Genomic DNA, 23,120 nt, shown 5'->3' on the forward strand with positions numbered 1-23,120 from the left:
TCTCTGTGTGTGAAATGCTTGATTACTCAACTACAATAAAAACATGAACACTGAAAAAGTGTTGCCAAGATACTGCCAGTCATTTTCATATTTTATAACTGAAACCATGGGGTCTGTGACCGACAGAGAGAGACACTCCCAGGTCATAAAAACCTAATGGTTGATAAGGGGTCCAAAGGACGTTCCCTGCCCGTGGACAGAAGCTCATAGAACGGGATTTGAAAACAAACTTGACATCTTTCTGTTGGGGGAATCTACAGTCTTGGCCTACCATTTACATTTTAGTCATTTAGCAGACAGCGTCAAAACGATGGCAAATCCACTCTTAAATGCATTTTTACTAGGAGTTATGCTTCCTATAGCTTCGTCCATGGGTGAGTATATTCTGTTTCTTAACATTTCTGCATTCTCTCAACGAACCCTTGTTAATCGCTTTGCTTTAACTGCTTTAACTATAGTATGTGTGCTACTGTAAGCAGATCACTGAGCTCCTACTTTGTCATCATTTATTTATGCCCAGTTATATCAAATCAAAATCAAAGTAAGGGAAACACAGTTACTAAATCTAGTATTGTAAATAATGTTGTATTTTTTCTCTGAAATGAATGAATTATGAATTCATTATGTAACCATCCAATGTTATGCTGAGGTTACATTTGTGAGTGGGGTCATTTCTCAATTTGATTGTGATGAATATTGAGAAAATGTTGTGAGAACAGTGAGTGTGAAGATGATGCTAAGATGCTAGGAATGGAAAAACCTTGCTTTTCAAGCACAGTTATGTCAGAATCAGAAATAAAGAAGAAATCAGACAGCTGAGATAGTTCAAACTAGATTTAGAATGCACTTGCAAATCATAAACCTAAACTGTATTTTTGCTGTTGAAGAACTCAGTCAAAACTGGCAAGCGAACATGTACTGTAACTACTCAGTGACTGACAAGTGGCCATCTTCTTCTGTCAGAGCCGTTTTGCAGTAGTAAGATGGACGAGGGGAAGGCAGTGGAGGGAAAGGAAGACCACCAACTGCGGTATTACTATGATGAGGGGGAAGACGTCTGTCTCCCTTTCTTCTACAAAGGACTGGAAGGGAATCAGAACCGCTTCAACACAGACAGGCAGTGCATGGAGGCCTGCTCTGCCAAGTTTAACGAGACCTACCCAGCTGCAGGTAGGCTGCTACAGAGGGTGGGGAGGGAGAGCAGCTGCTGTATGGCGGCCATTTTGTTAGGTGTAGATTCAACGAGGATCCTACATTTAACAAACAGGAAGTCCATATGACAAATGCAAATTGTACAGTGTTGCATTGATGTATGGGTTTTTATAATAATGGCTAATGATTAATGAACATAAAAGACAAGATATTGACCAAACCACATAATAAGGAAATAGACATAGCATACACAGCAATCCTATAATCTGATTATTATGCTACGCTAATCTCTCAAAATTATCCATCCATTTAAGGAAGAATCGTTGAGCTGTTCATAGAAGTTTGTCAAACCCATTAATATTCCTCATCTATTCTCTCTGCTCTCTCAGATGCAGTGTGTGACCTCCCAGTGAACCATGGTAGTTGTTTTGCCATGTTGGTGATGTACTACTACAACACAAAAGAGAGGAACTGCCGTATCTTCCACTACGGGGGCTGTCAGGGCAATGGCAACCGCTTCGAGACCAGAGAGCAGTGTCAGCAGACATGCATGGGTCAGTTCACTATTTATTGTTGTGATGCCACTATTTCTCATCTCTCCCTCTGTTTGAGGTAATGACAATATACCTCAATATGTACCCAAAAATCAACAACCCATCATATTCAATATAATGAACCTACGCATTCTTATATTTCTCTCTACTGCCATGTGTAAAGGCTTGTTTCTGTATGAAATGAATGAAAATAGTTTGCAGACACTGAAGTGCATTTTAAACATTGAGGTGCAACAAACACTCATCTGACTTTAACTGTTTGGACCGTTCTTCTTTAGTCCATTAGAGGTCCTTCCTCCACCACTTCATTGCAACTCTGTCTCTATTATGCTTGTTTGTCCCGTTCATGTGAGATATTCTTCTTCTGCAGCCAAAGCAGGAAGGTTAGGTGGTGCTGTGGAACCAGGACCCAACCCAGATGAGAGTTCCACTAATGCAGGTACATCAATACCTTTTGTGCCATTTTGTACAGTTAAGAAATTAGGTCATATCTTGATGATACTCTTTGTAATTTAGCTATATTGTCGTTATGAAAGAGCTGCTTTTGTATTTTTGCTTCTTAATCCTAACTATCTTTGTTTGTCTCAGGACTGATTGTGGGTATTTTAGGAGGAATTGTGTTTGCAGTGGCGGTGATCTCTGCTATTGTTCTTTTTGTTGTCCAAAGGTAAGCAAAGGTGCAGCAATGTACTCTTACAAAGTCAATACAGTAACCTGTTTTTAAGGAAAGGGGTGAGAACCCATCTTTGAATTTCATGGTAATATCAATGTGTGTTACCTCTGGAAATTATAGATTCAGATTTAAGATTTGATTACATTGAGGTTTTAACATAATTTTTTACTTCACAGGAAAGAGAAATCAAGAAAAGGGAGCGAGCAGGTATCAACTATTGAGATGAACTAGAGATGTATCACCTTCAACAGCATTTTCAAGTTATTTTTTTGGATTTTGTTTAAATGTTGTACTCTATTTTGGTTGAATAAAAAAGGAAAATGTATCCCATGCCTTATCTATATATTTTTTGGTTTACAAACTGTGGGATGTTGACAAAGTTAGCAGGTGATGAGCATTAACCAAACTGTAAATAATACCTGCACTATTGTATGTTGAATGTTGTAACAAGGACTGATCTGATCAACTCTCAAACTGGTCTCAGACTTATAAACTGATCAACTCTCTTTTTCAAGGAAACCTAAACACTTATTCATGTTCAAATTACAATGTCATGTTTTAAGCAGTGGAGGCTGGTGGGAGGAGCTATAGGAGGATGGGCTCATTATAATGGCTGGAATGAAATAAATGGAACGGTGTCAAACGTGATTTCCATATGTTTGATGTGGTTGATACCGTTCCATTTATTCAATTCCAGCCATTACAATGAGCCCGTCCTCCTATAGCTCCTCCCACCAGCCGCCACTGGTTTTGAGTTCATTATTTTACAAATAAGTCTTTCTTACAAACAATTCAATAGAATGATGAAAGGATTTCTGTTTTTAAAATTGGATATGATAATGTTTGCATTTGTACTTTATTGTACAAATGTGAAAATAAATGCATTTTCAGAATTTGGTATGATCTTTTTCTTGCAAGTTGTCCAAGCACATGGAAAAGTCAACTGATATGAAAAAGTCAACTGTTGGCTTCAGTGATTGTTTTGCTCTGTGAAATATATATAAAAAATACCACTTCCGACTTTTGATCTCCCAAAAATCCCTGTCATATAATAGACAGATTACATTTAAAATGTACTTTAGGTCTCTAAATATACAAACACTGACTATTCCCCAGCTCAAAGGCTTAAAAATTCAAACCAGGCCCTTGTGGTGGCCCATGTCTAAGTGCTTTCTACCCCCCCACCCATGAACTGTTTCACTGAGCCTCATCCCCAGCCAGGCATACAAGGTTCATTCTGCCTCAGTAGACAATTTCACTGCTTTGTCCTTAGTGACATGTGCACACAATGGATATTAGTATGTACAAAATGGAGGTGATATTCACTTATACTAGAGGGTAGAGATTTTATATGTTGTTATATAATGCTATAAGCGGCTTTGTTCATACATGATTATCATTTAGTTATGAGAAATAATCTGGAAAGATATCCAGATATTCTAACATGTTAACTCTACTGCCAATACAGTACCCTGACTGCATTTGAGTAAATCTCAAATAAATAGAAAAGTAAGAAAGAAAGAAAGAAAGAAAGAAGTAACTTGAAAGCTCCCTTTCATGTCCCAATATCAGATCCCTCCCCTTGGGACAGACATACCATAAACCCTAACCCTAACTGTAACCTCTACCCTAACCATAACATTACCCTAACCATAACCCTTACCTTAAAGGAAAACTCCACCCAAAAAGTGTATTTTGGTATTTGTTTCATTAGTCCATTGTTGATATAGTCCAAAAATGTTTTGCATGTCAGCAATCAAGTTTCAAGATATATAACTTTCAAAATACAGAAATACAGCAGGTATGATGCATTTTGCACCATATGATGTTGTGTTTTGCATCATATGACGCAAAATGCATCATTCCGGCTGCATTCCTGTATTTTGAAAGTTATTTACAGTGGGGGAAAAAAGTATTTAGTCAGCCACCAATTGTGCAAGTTCTCCCACTTAAAAAGATGAGAGAGGCCTGTAATTTTCATCATAGGTACACGTCAACTATGACAGACAAAATGAGAAAAGAAAATCCAGAAAATCACATTGTAGGATTTTTTATGAATTTATTTGCAAATTATGGTGGGAAATAAGTATTTTTGTCTGTCATAGTTCACGTGTACCTATGATGAAAATTACAGGCCTCTCATCTTTTTAAGTGGGAGAACTTGCACAATTGGTGGCTGACTAAATACTTTTTTCCCCCACTGTATCTTGAAAACTTGATTTGGAAAGTATTCAGACCCCTTGACTTTTTCCACATTTTGTTACGTTACAGCCTTATTCTAAAATGGATTAAATTGTTTTTTTCCCTCATCAATCTACACACAATACCCCATAATGACGAAGCAAAAACAGGTTTTTAGAAATTTTGGCAAATGTATTAAAAATAAAAGACTGAAAGTATTCAGACCCTTCACTCAGTACTTTATTGAAGCACCTTTGGCAGCGATTACAGCATCAAGTCTTCTTGGGTATGACGCTACAAGCTTGGCACACTTGTATTTGGGGAGTTTCTCCCATTCTTCTCTGCAGATCCTCTCAAGCTCTGTCAGGTTGGATGGGGAGCGTAGCTGCACAGCTATTTTCAGGTCACTCCAGAGATGTTTTATCGGGTTCAAGTCCGGGCTCTGGCTGGGCCACTCAACGACATTCACAGACTTGTCCCGAAGCCACTCCTGCATTGTCTTGGCTGTGTGCTTAGGGTCGTTGTCCTGTTGGAAGGTGAACCTTCGCCCCAGTCTGAGGTCCTGAGTGCTCTGGAGCAGGTTTTCATCAAGGATCTCTCCGTTAATCTTTCCCTCGATCCTGACTAGTGATGAAAAACATCCCAACAGCATGATGCTGCCACCACCATGCTTCACCGTAGGGATGGTGCCAGGTTTCCTCCAGACGTGACGCTTGGCATTCAGCCCAAAGAGTTCAATCTTGGTTTCATCAGACCAGAGAATCTTGTTTCTCATGGTCTGAGAGTCCTTTAGGTGCCTTTTGGCAATCTCCAAGCGGGCTGTCGTGTGCCTTTTACTGGGGAGTAGCTTCCGTCTGGCCACTCTACCATAAAGGCCTGATTGGTGGAGTGCTGCAGAGATGGTTGTCCTTCTGGAAGGTTCTCCCATCTCCACAGAGGAACTCTGGAGCTCTGTCAGAGTGACCATTGGGTTCTTGGTCACCTCCCTGACCAAGGCCCTTCTCCCCCGATTGCTCAGTTTGGCCGGGCAGCCAGCTCTAGGAAGAGTCTTGGTGGTTCCAAACTTCTTCCATTTAAGAATGATGGAGGCCACTGTGTTCTTGGGGACCTTCAATGCTGCAGAAATGTTTTGGTACCCTTACCCAGATCTGTGCCTCGACACAATCCTGTCTCGGAGCTCTACGGACAATTCCTTCGACCTCATGGCTTGGTTTTTGCTCTGACATGCACTGTCAACTGTGGGACCTTATATAGACAGGTGTGTCTTTCCAAATCATGTCCAATCAATTGAATTTACCACAGGTGGACTCAAATCAAGTTGTAGAAACATCTCAATGATGATCAATGGAAACAGGATGCACATGGGCTCAATATCGAGTCTCATAGCAAAAGGTCTGAATACTTATGTGAATAAGCTTTGTCATTATGGGGTATTGTGTGTAGATTGATGAGGGGAAAAAATAATTGTAACGTAACAAAATGTGGAAAAAGTCAAGGGGTCTGAATACTTTCCGAATGCACTCTATCAGTGGTAGTCACACATTTTTGCCAGGGAGCCACACTGGCAGAATTCAATCACTGAGAGAGCCACAACCTTACTGCATTAACCGCAAATTAAAATGACTAAATTAAGTAGTTTTGTCTGCTAATGTAATATTTTTCATAAAAATACACTCCAAATACAGCACATAAAACAAATAGCCATGTCAAATCCAATCCAATTTTATTTGTCACATGCGCCGAATACAACTGGTGTAGACTTTACCCTGAAATGCTTGCTTACGAGCCCTTCCCAGCAATGCAGATAAAAAATAAAATAGTAACACAAGAGGAATAAAATAAAATACACAAGAATGGAGCTATATACAGGGAGTACCAGTACCAGATCAATGTGCAGAGGTACGAGGTATTTGAGGTAGATATGTACATGACACAGGAGGTTGGTGGCATCTTAATTGGGGAGGATGGGCTCGTGGTAATGGCGCGATCGGCTAAGCCGCTTGAGGAGGGCAGTCACGTGTGTTTGTGAGGCAGAGTTTGCGGCAGGTATGGGCCGAAGTGGTACTCGCTAAGCAAGCAGCGTGATATCCTTTACATAGGCATCAGGATAGATAGTAGTAAGAGTAAAATAAAGAACAGAGTAGCAGCAGTATATTATGAGTGTAAAAGGGCGTGTGTGTTTGTGTTGTGTCTGTCTGCGTGTGTGTGTGCGTATGTAGTGTGTGTGAATGTGTGTGGGTTTTGTGTAGGAGTGTAAATGTGGTGTGTATAGGTTTGTATATACAGTCTAGTGAGTGTGCGTAGCGTCAGTGCAAGATAGAATCAGTGCAGATAGTTTGGGTACCATTAATTGACTATTTAGCAGAATGGCTATTTAGCAGTCTTATGACTTGGGGGTAGAAGCTGTCTCGGAGCCTGTTGGTCTGAGAGCCGATGCTCCGGTACCATTTGCTGGACGGTAGCAGAGTGAACAGTCTATGGCTTTGGTGGCTGGAATCTTAAGCAATTTTTCGGGCCTTCCTCTGACACCGCCTGATATAGAGGTCCTGGATGGCAGGACTTTTTGAGGCTCTGAGGGCCCATGCCAAATCTTTTCAGCCTCCTGAGGGAGAAGAGGCGCTGCTGTGCCCTCTTCACGACTGTGCAGGTGTATGTGGACCACGTTAAGTCCTTAGTCATGTGGACACCAAGGACCTTGACACTCTCGACCCGCTCCACAACAGCCCGTCGATGTGGATGGGGGCATGCTCTCCTCTCTTTCTCCTATAGTTCAGGATCAGCTCCTTGGTCTTACTGAGGTTGAGGGAGAGGTTGTTGTCTACCACACGGCTAAGTCTTTGACCTCCTCCCTGTAGGCTGATTCATCGCCGTAGGTGATCAGGCCTACCACCGTCGTGTCGCCAGCAAACTTGATGATGGTGTTGGAGTCTTGCGTGGCCACGCATTCGTGGGTGAACAGGGAGGGGCCTAAGCACACACCCCTGAGGGGCCCCTGTGTTGAAGGTCAGCGTGGCAGAGGTGTTGTTGCCTACCCTCACCACCTGGGGCCGGCCCGTCAGGAAGTTCAGGATCCAGTTGCAGAGGGAGGGGTTAAGTCCCAGGGTCCCTAGCTTGGTGATGAGCTTGGAGGGGACTATGGTGTTGAACGCTGAGCTGTAGTCTATGAACAGCCTCTCACATAGTTATTTCCCCTCTTGTCCAGGTGGGAGAGGGCAGTGTGAAGTGCAATTGAGATTGCATCATCTGTGGATCTGTTGGGAAGGTATGCGAATTAGAGTGGGTCTATGGTGTCTGGGATGATGTTGTTGATGTGTGTCATAACCAGCCTTTCAAAGCACTTCATAATTACAGATGTGAGTGCTACAAGGCGATAGTCATTTAGGTAGGTTACCTTGAAACTCTTGGGAACAGGGACAATGGTTGTCAACTTGAAACATGTTGGGATTACAGACTGGGACAAGGATAGATTGAAAATGTCTGTGAGGACACTTGCCAGCTGGTCTGCGCATGCTTTGAGAACGCGCCCTGGTATTCCGTCTGTGATTGTTAACCTGTTGAAATGTTTTACTCATATCGGCCACGGAGAGCGAGATCACACAGTCATCCGGAAAAACAGGGGCTTTCACGCAATATTCCTTGAAGCGAGCATAAAATACATTTAGTTTGGGAGTTCTGCATCGCTGGGAACTCATGGCTGGGCTTCCCTTTGTAATCCATTTTCTTCTGCAAGCCCTGCCACATACGATGAGCGTCGGAGCCGGTGTAATAGGATTCCACCTTCCTCTTATATTGTCCTTTTGCATGTTTGATGTCTCGTCAGAGGTCGTAGCGAGCTTTCTTGTATGCCTCCATGTCCGTGTCTCGTTCCTTGTAAGCGGTAGCTCTAGCTTTTAGCCAAGAGCGGATAATGCCTGTAATCCATGGTTTTTGGTTTGGATACGTTGTGGGGACGACATCGTCTATGCACTTATTGATGAAGCTTGTGACTGTTGTGGTAAACTCCTCAATGCTATTGGATGAATCCCGGAACATATCCCAGTCTGTACTAGCAAAACAGTCTTGTAGCCTCTGGTCTGCTTCATCCGACCACTTCCGCATTGAGAACATCACCGGTATTTCCTGTTTGAGCTTTTGTTTGTAAACTGGAAGCAGGAGAACGGAGTCATGGTCAGATTTGCCGAAGGGAGGACGAGGGAGGGCCTTGTACGCATTTCTATGGGTAGAATAAAAGTGGTCTAGTTTTAGCGCCCCTAGTGGTGCAGAAGATGTTGGTAGACATGAGGTAAGACGGTTTTAAGTCTCCCCGCGTTAGTCTCCGCCCACCAGAAATGCTGCCTCGTATAATAGCCTGATGAGCGGAAGTGTACATGCTGCTCCTTGATTCTTCCCATAAACAAATAGGCCTAGTCATGTGTTATAAACACCACTATGTAAGAACAGCATACTTAATAGTTTGATGAGTGGAAGTGTGTCTGCTGCTCCTTGACTCTCATGCAATACTTGTACTTTATCATGGCAATCCTTCTCATGCAGTCCAGATGTGCATTGGTCAGTCTGTTCCTGTGTTTTCTCTTCACAGAGTTCATGGTTGAAAATGTTGATTCACAAGTGTATGTGCTCACCTTTTGCACAGCTTCACAGCTGGGCACTCTGTGTCAGGGACCATGTTCCAGAAGTGGGAAACAACTGTTATGGGCTCAGCTTTCAGAGTGTTATTTGCCTGCAGTTGAACAACTTCACATTCCCCTGCAGCACGGTCAGGGGAGAGGCCTGTGATGACTGGGGTCAGAGAAGACACTGGGACTTGGAAGGGGTTCTCAATTAAATGGAAAAACTCCTGTACATCTTGGAATCTTGATTCAAACTTTCCCCTCAGCTCCTCATCCAACACTTCCACAAACGCATTCTAGTTTAAATGTTGCAACGTTTCTGGGTCATCTGTGGTGACTGCTATGAGTTTTGGGAAGTGCATAAACTGTCTGAGATATGAACAGTGTGGTGATTTTGTTTTGGAATGCTGTGATGACACGCAGCATGTTACCTGCAAGGATTAAATTGGAGGGGTAAAAAGTCACTCTGGGAACACACCAATGTCAAATCTTATATTCCACTCCATTCTATTCTAAAACATATAATTTCACTCGCCCTCCCAATTCCACCGCTGGTTACCTGACTTTTTTCCCTTGGTGCTGGAGATTCTGTCACGCCCTGGCTCTGGGGACTCTTAAATGTTGAGCCAGGGTGTGGACTTGTTATGTTTAGTTTTCTATGGGTTTTGTTCTAGATCGTTTATTTCTATGTTGGCCAGGGTGGTTGTCAGAACCGGCTGATGTGGATGTGGTGGAGGAGTCACACGCAGGACACAGAAGCTAAGTCAACCGACTTTACTGCACAAAAATTAAACAAGACACTGGGCCTCAACAAAACAGGAGGCGAACGATACGCAGCAGTGCGTAAAACACTAATCCTAGGCGCACGAAACAAACAGTGCGACGGACCAGAATAAACAACATACGAAAATACGAGCAGCACCAAATGACAGGCGAACAATAACACACAACACACGACTAACAATACGAGAAACTTATAGGGGACATCATTAACCCAAATGGAAACAGGTGTACAATAAAGACAAAACCAAACAAACATCGATAACATACAACGGTGGTAGCTAGTACTCCGGGGACGACGACCGCCGAAGCCTGCCCGAGCAAGGAGGAGGAGCAGCCTCGGCCGAAACCGTGACAGTGGTTCCCAATCAGAGACAGCTGTAGCTCGTTGTCTCTGATTGGGGACCATACTTAGGCAGCCTTTTGGCATTTTAGTTTTGTGGGATCTTGTTCTGTATGGTTTGTTGTATTACCTAGGACTTCACATATCGTTTTGTTGTTTTTGTTCGTGTTGTGTACACTTAATAAAAGTATGTACGCCTATCACGCTGCGCCTTGGTCCGCATCTGTCAGCGATCGTGACAGAAGATCCCACCACCAGAGGACCAAGAAGCGTGCCAAACAGGAGAAGTTGGCGATGTCCCAGGTGGGCGAATGGTGGTCTTGGGAGGACATATTCGCGGGCAGAGGGCCATGGGCAAAAATAAATGCCCAGGCAGGAGAGGAGAAACGGCGCCAACCGTGCCGACGACGGACACGCGAGAGGCAACCCCAAGTAATTTTTTTTTGGGGGGGCACACGGCGTGGACGACGGGGCTGCTGGAGGCAGCTACAGGGCGCATCGGCGATCTAGGAGAGGAGGCCACCAGGTTTGGGGGGCTGGAAGGGTGGTTGGCGGAGCCTAGAGGTAGAGCAGAGCCAACTCCCCGTACTCAGGCTAGGCAGCGTGAGACTGGGCAGGTTCCGTGGTATGCGGAGCCACGTACTGTGCCGCGAGTGTTCCGGCACAGTCCTGTACGTCCTGTGCTAGCACCACGCACGTGTCGTGCTAAGGTGGGCATGCAGCCAGGACGGAGTGTGCCGGCTCAACGCTCGTGGCCTCCAGTACCCCTCCTCGGTCCCGGATATCCTGCGCCAGTGCCACGTGCTGTAGTGCCAGTACGAGTGCACAGCCCTGTACGTCCTGTGCTGATGCCTCACACAGATTGTGTGGAAATAGGCATTCAGCCAGGACGGGTTGTGTCAGCTCTCCGCTCTAGACCTCCAGTCCGTCTCCACAGTCCAGCCCGGCCTGTTCCTGTCCCTCGCACCAAGACTGTGGTGCGCGTCGTCAGCCCGGTCCGGCCTGTTCCTGCTCCCTGCACCAAGCCAGTGGTGCGCATCGTCAGCCCGGTCCGGCCCGTTCCTGCTCCCCGCACCAAGCCAGTGGTGCGCGTCGTCAGCCCGGTCCGGCCTGTTCCTGCTCCCCGCACCAAGCCAGTGGTGCGCGTCGTCGGCCTGGCCCGTTCCTGCTCCCCGCACCAAGCCAGTGGTGCGCGTCGTCAGCCCGGTCCGGCCCGTTCCTGCTCCCCGCACCAAGCCAGTGGTGCGCGTCGTCAGCCCGGTCCGGCCTGTTCCTGCTCCCCGCACCAAGCCAGTGGTGCGCGTCGTCGGCCCGGCCCGTGCCTGCTCCCCGCACCAAGCCAGTGGTGCGCGTCGTCAGCCCGGTCCGGCCCGTTCCTGCTCCCCGCACCAAGCCAGTGGTGCGCGTCGTCAGCCCGGTCTGGCCCGTTCCTGCTCCCCGCACCAAGCCAGTGGTGCGCGTCGCCAGCCCGGTCCGGCCCGTTCCTGCTCCCCGCACCAAGCCAGTGGTGCGCGTCGTCAGTCCGGCACGGTCCGTGCCTGTTCCACCGGTGCCTGGTCCGGCACCGGTCAGCTGCTCCACTCCGGAGCCAGAGCAATCCGCTCCACCGGTGTCCAGTCCAGCTCCGGCCAGCGGGGCCAGACCAGACCAGGGGCGCTACGGGGGGGTAGAGGGAGAGTGGTGGTCCTGCTCCCCGCACCAAGGCAGTGGTGCGTGTCACCAGCCCGGTCCGGCCTGTTCCTGTCCCTCGCACCAAGCCTGTGGTGCGCGTCGCCAGCCCGGTCCAGCCTGTTCCTGTCCCCCGCACCAAGCCTGTGGTGCGTGTCGCCAGTCCGGCCCGGCCTGTTCCTGCTCCTCGCACCAAGCCTGTGGTGCGCGTCGCCAGCCCGTTCCTGCTCCCCGCACCAAGCCAGTGGTGCGCGTCGTCAGTCCGGCACAGTCCGTGCCTGTTCCACCGGTGCCTGGTCCGGCACCGGTCAGCTGCTCCACTCCGGAGCCAGAGCAATCCGCTCCACCGGTGTCCAGTCCAGCTCCGGCCAGCGGGGCCAGACCAGACCAGGGGCGCTACGGGGGGGTAGAGGGAGAGTGGTGGTCCTGCTCCCCGCACCAAGGCAGTGGTGCGCATCACCAGCCCGGTCCGGCCTGTTTCTGTCCCTCGCACCAAGCCTGTGGTGCGCGTCGCCAGCCCGGTCCGGCCTGTTCCTGTCCCCCGCACCAAGCCTGTGGTGCGTGTCGCCAGTCCGGCCCGGCCTGTTCCTGCTCCTCGCATCAAGCCTGTGGTGCGCGTCGCCAGCCCGGTCCGGCCCGTTCCTGCTCCCCGCACCAAGCCAGTGGTGCGCGTCGTCAGTCCGGCACGGTCCGTGCCTGTTCCACCGGTGCCTGGTCCGGCACCGGTCAGCTGCTCCACTCCGGAGCCAGAGCAATCCGCTTCACCGGTGTCCAGTCCAGCTCCGGCCAGCGGGGCCAGACCAGACCAGGGGCGCTACGGGGGGGTAGAGGGAGAGTGGTGGTCACGCCCGGAGCCGGATCCGCCTCCGAGGCGGAATGCCCACCCGGCCCCTCCCCTGTTGTGTTTGGTTGGCGCGGTCGCAGTCCGCGCTTTTGGTGGGGGGGGGGGGGGGTACTGTCACGCCCTGGCTCTGGGGACTCTTAGATGTTGAGCCAGGGTGTGGACTTGTTATGTTTAGTTTTCTATGGGTTTTGTTCTAGATCGTTTATTTCTATGTTGGCCAGGGTGGTTCCCAATCAGAGACAGCTGTAGCTCGTTGTCTCTGATTGGGGACCATACTTAGGCAGCCTTTTGGCATTTTAGTTTTGTGGGATCTTGTTCCGTATGGTTTGTTGTATTACCTAGGACTTCACGTATCGTTTTGTTGTTTTTGTTCGTGTTGTGTACACTTAATAAAAGTATGTACGCCTATCACGCTGCGCCTTGGTCCGCATCTGTCAGCGATCGTGACAGATTCAGTGTATTCAGATGGTAAGTGATGACTAAAATGTAAAATATAATGTCAGTCAATGTGGCCAGCTTTATTATCCACTCAGGATTCTCCAAGTCTGGCTCGTCTCTCCCCTTGGTTGAGAGGAATTTGGGGATTTGGGGGAGGAGACTCAAAAAACGCTCAAGTACTCTGCCACGAGATAACCATCTCACCTCATTGTGCATCACCAAGTCACTGTATTCTGTCTCATACTCCTGCAGCAGTTCACGAAACTGGCGATGATTCAGTGCTCTTGACTCTTGCAGTGGTAATAAGAACAACAGTTCTTCCCGATAAGATTAATCTTTCATGAACCGGACACATATGTGACCGACCGGCTCAAATTGGTCTTATGTAGCAACATTTGGAAATTGTGTTTTTTACATTAGATAAAAGTAGAGACTCATCGGTAGAAAATTGTATATCATACACTACAGTTGAGGAACAAGGGGAAAGTAATTCTGCTTTGAAAGTTGATAAACTTGTAACCTCACTTTTGAGAAAATGGCCTTTGAATGTTTTGGTACTACTACTGGAGAGCCCTTCTTTGTTTACATCAATTCAGCATCGTTCACACCCTGTTAAGCTTTAGCCCCACCCATCTCTTTAAGGGTTGATCCGAGCGTTCTGTCCTAACAACAGCAGTCAAGCACCCAAGCTAACTGGCTAATGGTGGCAGACACAAATGAGAGAACAGCTCACTGACCATTTTACTCGCCCTAGCAGAGCTGGTTAAGCTGTTTTTATGTTATCCAGAGCGTTGGTGACGGCAACTATGCTGCTGGCAACAATTTGCGCTTTTTTGCCAACGTTTACTGACACTGGTCATATTCAACGGGTGTTGAGCGTTCGTAAATTTGTCAGTTATTCTGCGCTCTGGCACACTCAGACAAGAGTGCTCTGAAATCGGAGTAGATAGCCAGAACGAATTTACCTGCCAAGTCTATCAACAGTTTTCGCAGTGACATCGTTAACATTCTATTGAAATGGTTACTTGCAAAGTGGAGTCTTTTGTTAAGACATGTAGCTAGCTAGCTAAACAATTAACCATAATCCCATTAATCTGCAGGTAGCTAACCAACCAGGTTCAATGTTAGCTAGCTAACATTAGGTTATAACTAGCAAAGCAAATGGCTCTGAGATTCGAATAATATTACTACACAGTTCATACACGTAACGTTAGCTAGCGAGCCAGCCAGCTAACGTTAGCTAGCTAGCTAACAGTACACTTTAACTTGAAATGAAAACTACTTTCTGACAAAATTAGAAATGTATAATATATGAAAATGTAGCTAGCTAGACTCTTACCCGTATACATGGACGGATGCTTGTCACTCTCTTTCACGGATGCCATGGTTGCTCTTAGTTTGAAGATGTAATCCGGAGACAGGTGTTTTCTCCATCTCCTTCGCTATCATACTCTAATTCCACTGATTTCAAAACTCAGTCCTACAGAAAGTGGAGAGCAACACTTATGCAGTTCTACTACGCAATATATATTTTTAAAGCCACGTTAGACAGGATTACCTACACATACTGACCAGCTCAAATAGACAGAAGAGTGCAACATGGCAGACCAATCCGAACTCATCTCTCGGCATGTCCATCCAGCCCACTCATTATCTCAGCCAATCATGGCTAGCGGGAAGGTTGCTGTCTTTTTCTGTGGCTAAACCAACTAGGCTCATAATTTAACAATTGTATTCGTATTTACAGATGGCATACAAGTTTGTTATTGAGGCACATGAAAGTTCACTTTCTGCCAAAAAACACACTTGGATTTTTGAAATAAAGTTTATGTTCAAATGGCTCTCCTGTGAAGTAGTAATGTAATACTCCTAGTTTCCTGAAGTTTCCTGAGTCACATATGCATAACTGAGCGATGTCACAAACATCTGTGCTTTCGTCCAATGCTATGCTGAAACACGGAGCTGCTGATATATCCTCGTTTAGCTCCTTACTAGTGTATTTTCCTATTTCTTCAACCCTTCTTATTATGGTTGTGTCCGATAGTTGCAGTCCTTTAATTTGTTTTAGAATTGCATATTTGTTACTGAAGTCAGCATACATTATTCCTGCTGAAGACAAAAAGCACTTTTTCCCTGTGTCTGCATCGGTAATCCATGCAATCTCATATGTTGCCTCTGTCGATTTCTCTACAGCAGAGGTTGTTCTGTCTAACTGTGTGTGCGGGTCCACTAGCTTCCTCATGCTCACCCTCCTCAATGTCATGTTCAGTCACAGTGACAGGCAGGGCTGGCCCTCCCATTAGGCAAGATTAGGCAGCCGCCTATTGCGGCACTTGAATTTGGGGCGGCATTTTGACAATTGGCTGCCACCCTCCGGCGCCCCTGATCGGCTGCTACACTGCCGACGGCACCCCAGCCACCAGCTCATAGCGTTGCTGCAGTTCCCGCCCTCACCCCATTCACGCTTCTCCCGAAGTTCACTCCCACTATCCTTGGTAGCTATGGTGATGTGTGTGTTTATATGGGATTATCCAATTGTGAAACATTAATGAAAATGAATCTGCCTGTCACGGTTTCGGCCGAGGCTGCCTCTCCTCCTTGTTCGGGCAGGCTTCGGCGCTCGTCGTCTCCGGAATTCTAGCTGCCACCGATAGATGTTTCATGTTCGTTTGCTTTTGTCTGTTTGTGTCACACCTGTTTCTGTTTTACGTGATTAGTGTCCTATAAGTTTCTAGTTGTGTTTGTCATGTGTTGTGTATGATTGTTTTTCGTCAGTGTTGTGTTTGCTCGGTTGAGCATATTCTCTCCACTGCGCTGGAGCTCGATTGCACTTGTTTCGTGCACTACTTCATTTTGTCGCACCTGTTTGTGCGCATTTTGCCTATACGCCTTGTGCGTAGTTTAGCTGTTGGGCTTAGTTGCCCTGTTGCCTGTGTTTGGGCCGGAATACAGCATTTGGAACCTACCGTCTGCGTCCTGCATCTGATTTCCTACACTACACCTACACACGCCCTGACAGAATCATACACCAACCATGGAATCAGCAGGAGCCGAAGCAGCCCAGACAAGACTGGAAGCCCAGGTTCAGGATCAGCAGGAGCAACTCCTGCAGATGGGGAACGCCCTGCAGGAGGTGATTACCACACTCCAAGGCTGGGGTTCGCCTCCACCACCGCCCGCCCTGCCAGCACCATCGGCCAGCCCGCCCGTTCCAGCACCGGAACCTCGAGGAGTCCGACTATCTCTCCCGAGGGCTTACGACGGGACAGCGGCTGGGTGTCAGGGATTCCTGCTCCAGGTCGAGCTATACCTGGCCACCGTGCACCCGGCACCTTCAGGGCACGAGAGCGTGTCCGCTCTGATCTCCTGCCTGGCCGGAAAAGCGTTGGAGTGGGCCAACGCGGAGTGGAGGAAGATAGACGCCACGACCATTACGTACACTGAGTTCTCCCGCCGCTTCAGGGCGGTGTTTGACCATCCCCCGGAGGGGAAAGCGGCGGGGGAGCGTCTGGTCTTCCTCCGACAGGGGAGGAGAAGTGCCCAGGAATTCGCACTCGAATTCCGTACTCTGGCGGCAGATGCAGGGTGGAATGATCGGGCCCTCATCGATCTATACCGATGCAGCCTACGAGAGGACGTCCGTCGGGAGCTGGCTTGCAGGGACGCCAGTCTCACCTTCGACCAGCTGGTGGATATGTCCATCAGGCTGGATACCCTGCTGGCTACCCGCGGACGTCTTGCGGAGGGTCCGTCCATTCCACCCTCCAGCGCCTCCGAGCCTTGTCCCATGGAGCTCGGGGGCGCTGGCGCTAGAGAGAGGAGGAGTCGGCAGGCTAGGGGGTCCATCCACTGCACCAACTGTGGCCGGGGAGGACACACCGCGGCTAGGTGCTGGGGATGGCCTCCTAGGGGAGATGACGACAGGCCCCGCACTGGGGATTCCCTCCAGGTGAGTAGGCGCCCCACTCACCCAGAGCTCTCTGTTGCCCATTTTTGTATGCCTGTATGTTTTCCACAGGTAGCACCTCATGCCCAGCATAAGGCGCTGGTAGATTCAGGCGCAGCTGGGAATTTTATTGATAAAAAGTTTTGTTTAGCGTTAGGGATTCCCCTCATTCCTGTTGATGTTCCTTTTCCCGTTCACGCCCTAGATAGTCGTCCGTTGGGTACGGGCTTGATCAGGGAGGTCACGGCGCCATTTAGGATGTGTGCGCAGGGGGGTCATCAGGAGATGATTCAGCTGTTCCTGATTGACTCTCCTGCGTATCCGGTGGTGCTGGGAATGCCCTGGTTGAGTACCCATAACCCAGTGATTTCGTGGCAGGAGAGGGCTCTGATGGAGTGGTCTGCTCAGTGTGTGGGTAGATGTTTGGGCGTTTCCGTAGGGGCTACCTCGGTGGAGAGTCCAAACCAGGTGCCCGCATTGCACATTCCACCTGAGTATGGGGATTTGGCTATTGCGTTTAGTAAGGCGAGGGCGACGCAGTTGCCACCCCATAGGCAGGGGGATTGTGCGATAAACCTCCAGGCAGGAGCTGCGCTCCCACGGAGCCATGTGTATCCTCTGTCTCAGGAGGAGAAGAAAGCTATGGAGATTTACATAGACGAATCACTGAGACAAGGATACATACGGCCGTCCACTTCCCCCGCGTCCTCGAGTTTCTTTTTCGTGAAGAAAAAGGATGGTGGTTTGCGCCCATGCATCGATTACCGTGGTCTCAATCAGATTACGGTGAAGTATAGTTATCCACTCCCGCTGATTGCGACCATGACTGAGTCGTTGCATGGGGCGCGTTTCTTCACGAAACTAGATCTCAGGAGCGCGTACAACTTGGTGCGCATCAGGGAGAACGATGAATGGAAAACAGCCTTTAGTACCACCTCGGGCCATTACGAGTATCTGGTCATGCCATACGGGTTGATGAACGCTCCATCAGTTTTCCAATCATTTGTGGATGAGATCTTCAGGGACATGCAGGGGCAGGGGGTGGTGGTGTACATTGATGACATTCTCGTGTACTCACCTACCCGTGTCGAGCATGTAGCCCTGGTGCGCAAGGTGTTGCGGAGGCTGGTGGAGCACGACCTGTATGTGAAGGCAGAGAAGTGTCTGTTTTTCCAGGAGTCGGTCTCCTTTTTGGGTTATCAGTTGTCTGCGTCAGGGGTGAGGATGGAGGTAGATCGAGTGTCGGCCGTGCGTAATTGGCAAACACCAACCACTGTGAAGGAGGTGCAGCAGTTCTTGGGGTTTGCAAATTACTACAGGAGGTTTATCCGGGGGTTTGGACAGGTGGCAGCTCCCATCACGTCTCTGTTGAAGGGGGGTCCGGTGCGTCTGCAGTGGTCGGCCGAGGCGGACAGGGCGTTTGGGAGGCTGAAGGACCTGTTTACCTCGGCCCCAGTGCTGGCGCACCCGGATCCCTCTTTGCCGTTCCAAGTAGAGGTGGACGCGTCGGAGGCCGGGTTAGGAGCCGTGCTTTCACAACGATCTGGCGCGCCACCTAAACTCCGCCCCTGTGCTTTTTACTCTAAGAAGCTCAGTCCGGCGGAGCGGAACTATGACGTAGGGGACAGGGAGCTGTTAGCCGTGGTACAGGCTCTAAAGGTGTGGAGGCACTGGCTTGAGGGGGCTCAACACCCTTTCCTCATTTTGACGGACCACCGTAACTTGGAGTACATCCGAGCGGCGAGGAGGCTGAACCCTCGCCAGGCAAGATGGAGTATGTTCTTGACCAGGTTTACGTTTAAGATCACGTACATCCCTGGGTCACAGAATGGCAAGGCAGATGCGCTGTCTCGGCGGTATGACGCGGAGGAGAGGTCCGTGGAGCCCACTCCCATACTGCCTGCGTCGTGTCTGGTGGCGCCGGTAGTGTGGGAGATCGATGCTGAACTCGAGCGGGCGTTACGCACCGACCCTAGTCCATCACAATGCCCGGAGGGTCGGAAGTACGTTCCGCTCGAGGTTCGGGATCGATTGATTTATTGGGCTCACACGTCACCCTCCTCTGGACATCCGGGTATCGGCCGGACAGTGCACTGTCTTAGTGCCAAGTACTGGTGGCCCACGTTGGCTAGGGATGTGAGGGTTTATGTTTCCTCTTGCTCGGTGTGCGCCCAGTGTAAGGCGCCTAGACATTTACCTAGGGGTAAGTTGCTACCCCTGCCCGTTCCACAACGGCCATGGTCCCACCTCTCAGTGGACTTTATAACAGATCTTCCCCTCTCCCAAGGGAATACCACCATCCTGGTCGTTGTGGACCGGTTCTCTAAGGCCTGTCGTTTGCTCCCCATGCCGGGTCTTCCTACGGCCCTGCAAACCGCCGAGGCACTGTTTACCCATGTGTTCCGGCACTACGGGGTGCCCGAGGACATTGTGGCTGATCGGGGTCCCCAATTCACCTCCAGGGTCTGGAGAGCGTTTATGGAGCGGTTGGGGGTCTCGGTGAGTCTCACCTCGGGCTACCACCCGGAGAGCAATGGGCAGGTGGAACGCGTAAACCAGGATGTGGGTAGGTTTCTCAGAACATACTGCCAGGACCGGCCGGAGGAGTGGTCAAGGTACGTTCCCTGGGCCGAGATGGCCCAGAATTCCCTACGCCATTCCTCCACGAACCTAACCCCATTTCAATGTGTGTTAGGTTACCAGACGGTTCTGGCACCCTGGCAGCAGAGCCAGATCGAGGCTCCTGCGGTGGATGAGTGGGCGCGGCGCTCGGAGGAGACTTGGAACGCTGCACACGTCCACCTGCAGCGGGCCCTCCGACGTCAGAAGGCGAGCGCTGATCTCCACCGCAGTGAGGCACCGGTGTACGCACCTGGTGATCGAGTCTGGCTCTCTACCAGAAACCTGCCCCTCCGCCTGCCCTGTCGGAAACTGGGTCGGCGGTTTGTAGGGCCATTTAAAGTCCTGAGGAGGTTGAACGAGGTTTGTTATAGATTACAGCTACCTGTGGAGTATAAGTGTGTTAACCCCTCGTTCCATGTGTCCCTTCTCAGGCCGGTGGTAGCGGGCCCACTCCAAGACGATGAGATCTTGGAGACTCCTCCGCCCCCATTGGACATCGAGGGGGCACCGGCGTACTCCGTGAGATCCATCTTGGATTCGAGACGTCGGATGGGGGGTCTCCAGTATCTAGTGGAGTGGGAGGGGTACGGTCCGGAGGAGCGGTGCTGGGTGCCGAGGAGAGACGTGTTGGACCCATCGCTTCTGACGGAGTTCCATCGGAGGCATCCGACGCGCCCTGCGCCGCGTCCCCCTGGCCGTCCCCGAGGCCGGAGTCGGCGCGCGTCTGGAGCCGCGCGTCAAGGGGGGGGTACTGTCACGGTTTCGGCCGAGGCTGCCTCTCCTCCTTGTTCGGGCAGGCTTCGGCGCTCGTCGTCTCCGGAATTCTAGCTGCCACCGATAGATGTTTCATGTTCGTTTGCTTTTGTCTGTTTGTGTCACACCTGTTTCTGTTTTACGTGATTAGTGTCCTATAAGTTTCTAGTTGTGTTTGTCATGTGTTGTGTATGATTGTTTTTCGTCAGTGTTGTGTTTGCTCGGTTGAGCATATTCTCTCCACTGCGCTGGAGCTCGATTGCACTTGTTTCGTGCACTACTTCATTTTGTCGCACCTGTTTGTGCGCATTTTGCCTATACGCCTTGTGCGTAGTTTAGCTGTTGGGCTTAGTTGCCCTGTTGCCTGTGTTTGGGCTGGAATACAGCATTTGGAACCTACCGTCTGCGTCCTGCATCTGATTTCCTACACTACACCTACACACGCCCTGACACTGCCAATGAAATGATTGTTTTGTTTTTTATGTTTGTGTATGACGAAGATGATTAGTGTTTAAGGCAGTAGCCTAACCTAGCCTGTTAATATTAGCTAGCTACTTCTAGTGGATATAATTTTAGCTAAAAGTAAGCTATAAAGATTTGAAACAATTTGCTCCCATGTCTAAGAGACAAAAACTATCAGGAAGCGAATATTTAAAAAAACGGTGTGGAGAATGACAAGCCTCCGAGGACATGCCATTCATTCGCCGAGAACAACGAGCCCCCATTCGCTGATTCTAGCAGCGAAGAGGACAAACCGGAGGCGTCTGAGCCATGCACTTCCACTGATGATGACAGCTCTCTGGCTGGACAAGAACAGGTAGTTGCACCAGGCCTAGCCACACCTGCAAACAATGCCGGCGAAGACCCTACTATCTTGGACACGGACTCAGATTCGTCACTCCCCGTCCCCGATGACAGTGGTGGTGTTGCTGCTAAATCCAACTCCCAGACAAAAAACATAAAAGATCCCGGTGAGTGGCCAAAATATATGAATGGATCTTTACGGGATATGTTAGTGCAGGCTGGGCCACATAAGGATAAACAGGGGAATTTCCCAAGAGATGAGGGGCAATGAAAGTTTTCGGTGGCCCACTACAATAGGAGGATGGCGAACGGGGAGAGAGTGGAGAGACCATGGCTTGTCTATTCCAAGCAAAACAATGCAGCCTTCTGTTTTTGCTGCAAACTTTTTACACACGAGTGCAAATCTGCGCTGGTCAGGGATGGAACCAGGGACTGGAAGAATCTGTGCCACTTCCTCAGCTCGCATGAGAAGTTGCATGACCACCTAGATAGTTTCCAAAGGTGGAAGGAGCTGGAGATCAGGCTGGTGTCCAAGTAAAATATCGATGCCCAAGCCCAACAGGCTATTGACGGAGAGACTCTCCACTGGCAGCAGGTGCTGAAGAGGCTCATAGCCCTGATACGCGTAATGGCCACCCAGAACATTGCGTTACGTGGGACCACCAATAGGCTGAACAAGCCAAATAATGGGAACTTTCTGAAGTTTGTGGAAATGCTGGGTAGCTTTGATGGAATCATGAAGGAGCATGTAAGGAGAGTACAGTCCAAATAAACACATGTGCACTACCTCTGTAAAATAATCCAGAACGAAATCATTGACATGCTGGCACAAGAGATCCAGCAGACAGTGTGCAGTGATCTAAAAGCAGCCAGATATTTTTCTATAATTTTGGACTGCACACCAGACAAGAGCAAAACAGAGCAGATGACCATGGTGGTGCGTTTTGTTTCAACCGAGGATGATGGGTCAGTGCGCACGAGAGAGCACTTCCTGGAGTTTAGTGAACTGCTTGACGCAATGGGGGAGGGCATGACCGAGTTGCTCATCTCAAAACTACAGAAACATGGCATCGCCATCATGGACATGAGAGGGAAGGGGTATGACAACGGGGCGAATATGCGGGGGAGGCACAGCGGAGTTCAAAAGAGAGTGCAGGATATCAATCCGAGGGCCTTTTTTGTGCCATGCAGCGCACACTTGCTGAACCTGGTTCTCTCTGATGTAGCATCGTGTTGCTTGGAGGCAGCTGAGTTTTTTTAACACCATCCAAGAGATGTATACATTTATACAAGGTTGGAGGCAAACAGCATTGCCGCCAAGATGAACAATTTTGGCTTCATGTGCGCAGTGGTTGTTTGGTATGACATCTTGTTCAAAGTGAACATCACCAGTAAGAGTTTGCAGGCAGTGAGTTTTAAAATGTCACTAGCAGTGGCTCAACTGAACTCAACCAGGGTATTCCTCCAAGACTACCGCTCCAATGCAGCTTTCGCTGGCGCTTTAGCAAGCACAAAAGAGTTGGCAGAGAAGAAGAGGAGTCTGTTTGGCTACAAGGGAGAGGATGAGCCTGTGACTGACCCTCAGCAGAAATTCAAAGTACATTTCTTTAATCAGATTCTTGATTCTGCTATCCAGTCCGTCAACGAGCGCTTTACGCAGCTCGAAGAGCACAGCAGTATTTTCAGCATCCTGTACAACATCCCCACCATCAAGGAAATGGACACTGCAGCACTTACCAGGGACTGCGCAAC

At 49.0% G+C, this 23,120-nt stretch overlaps 1 protein-coding gene across 1 annotated transcript; it reads left to right on the forward strand.

Moving 5' to 3' along the window:
- Window positions 1–197: 197 nt before the first annotated feature.
- LOC311099793 (kunitz-type serine protease inhibitor bitisilin-3-like) lies at window positions 198–2,704 on the forward strand. The gene is made up of 6 exons (XM_084140542.1): window positions 198–374; window positions 964–1,170; window positions 1,542–1,706; window positions 2,077–2,145; window positions 2,295–2,373; window positions 2,556–2,704. The coding sequence occupies exons 1-6, from the start codon at window positions 311–313 to the stop codon at window positions 2,608–2,610; spliced, it is 639 nt and encodes a 212-aa protein (XP_083996668.1). The 5' UTR covers window positions 198–310; the 3' UTR covers window positions 2,611–2,704.
- The last annotated feature ends 20,416 nt before the right edge of the window (window positions 2,705–23,120 follow it).

The sequence above is a fragment of the Coregonus lavaretus genome (genome assembly GCF_964263955.1).
Source record: "Coregonus lavaretus genome assembly, chromosome: 24".
In the NCBI taxonomy this organism is placed as follows: Eukaryota; Metazoa; Chordata; class Actinopteri; order Salmoniformes; family Salmonidae; genus Coregonus; species Coregonus lavaretus.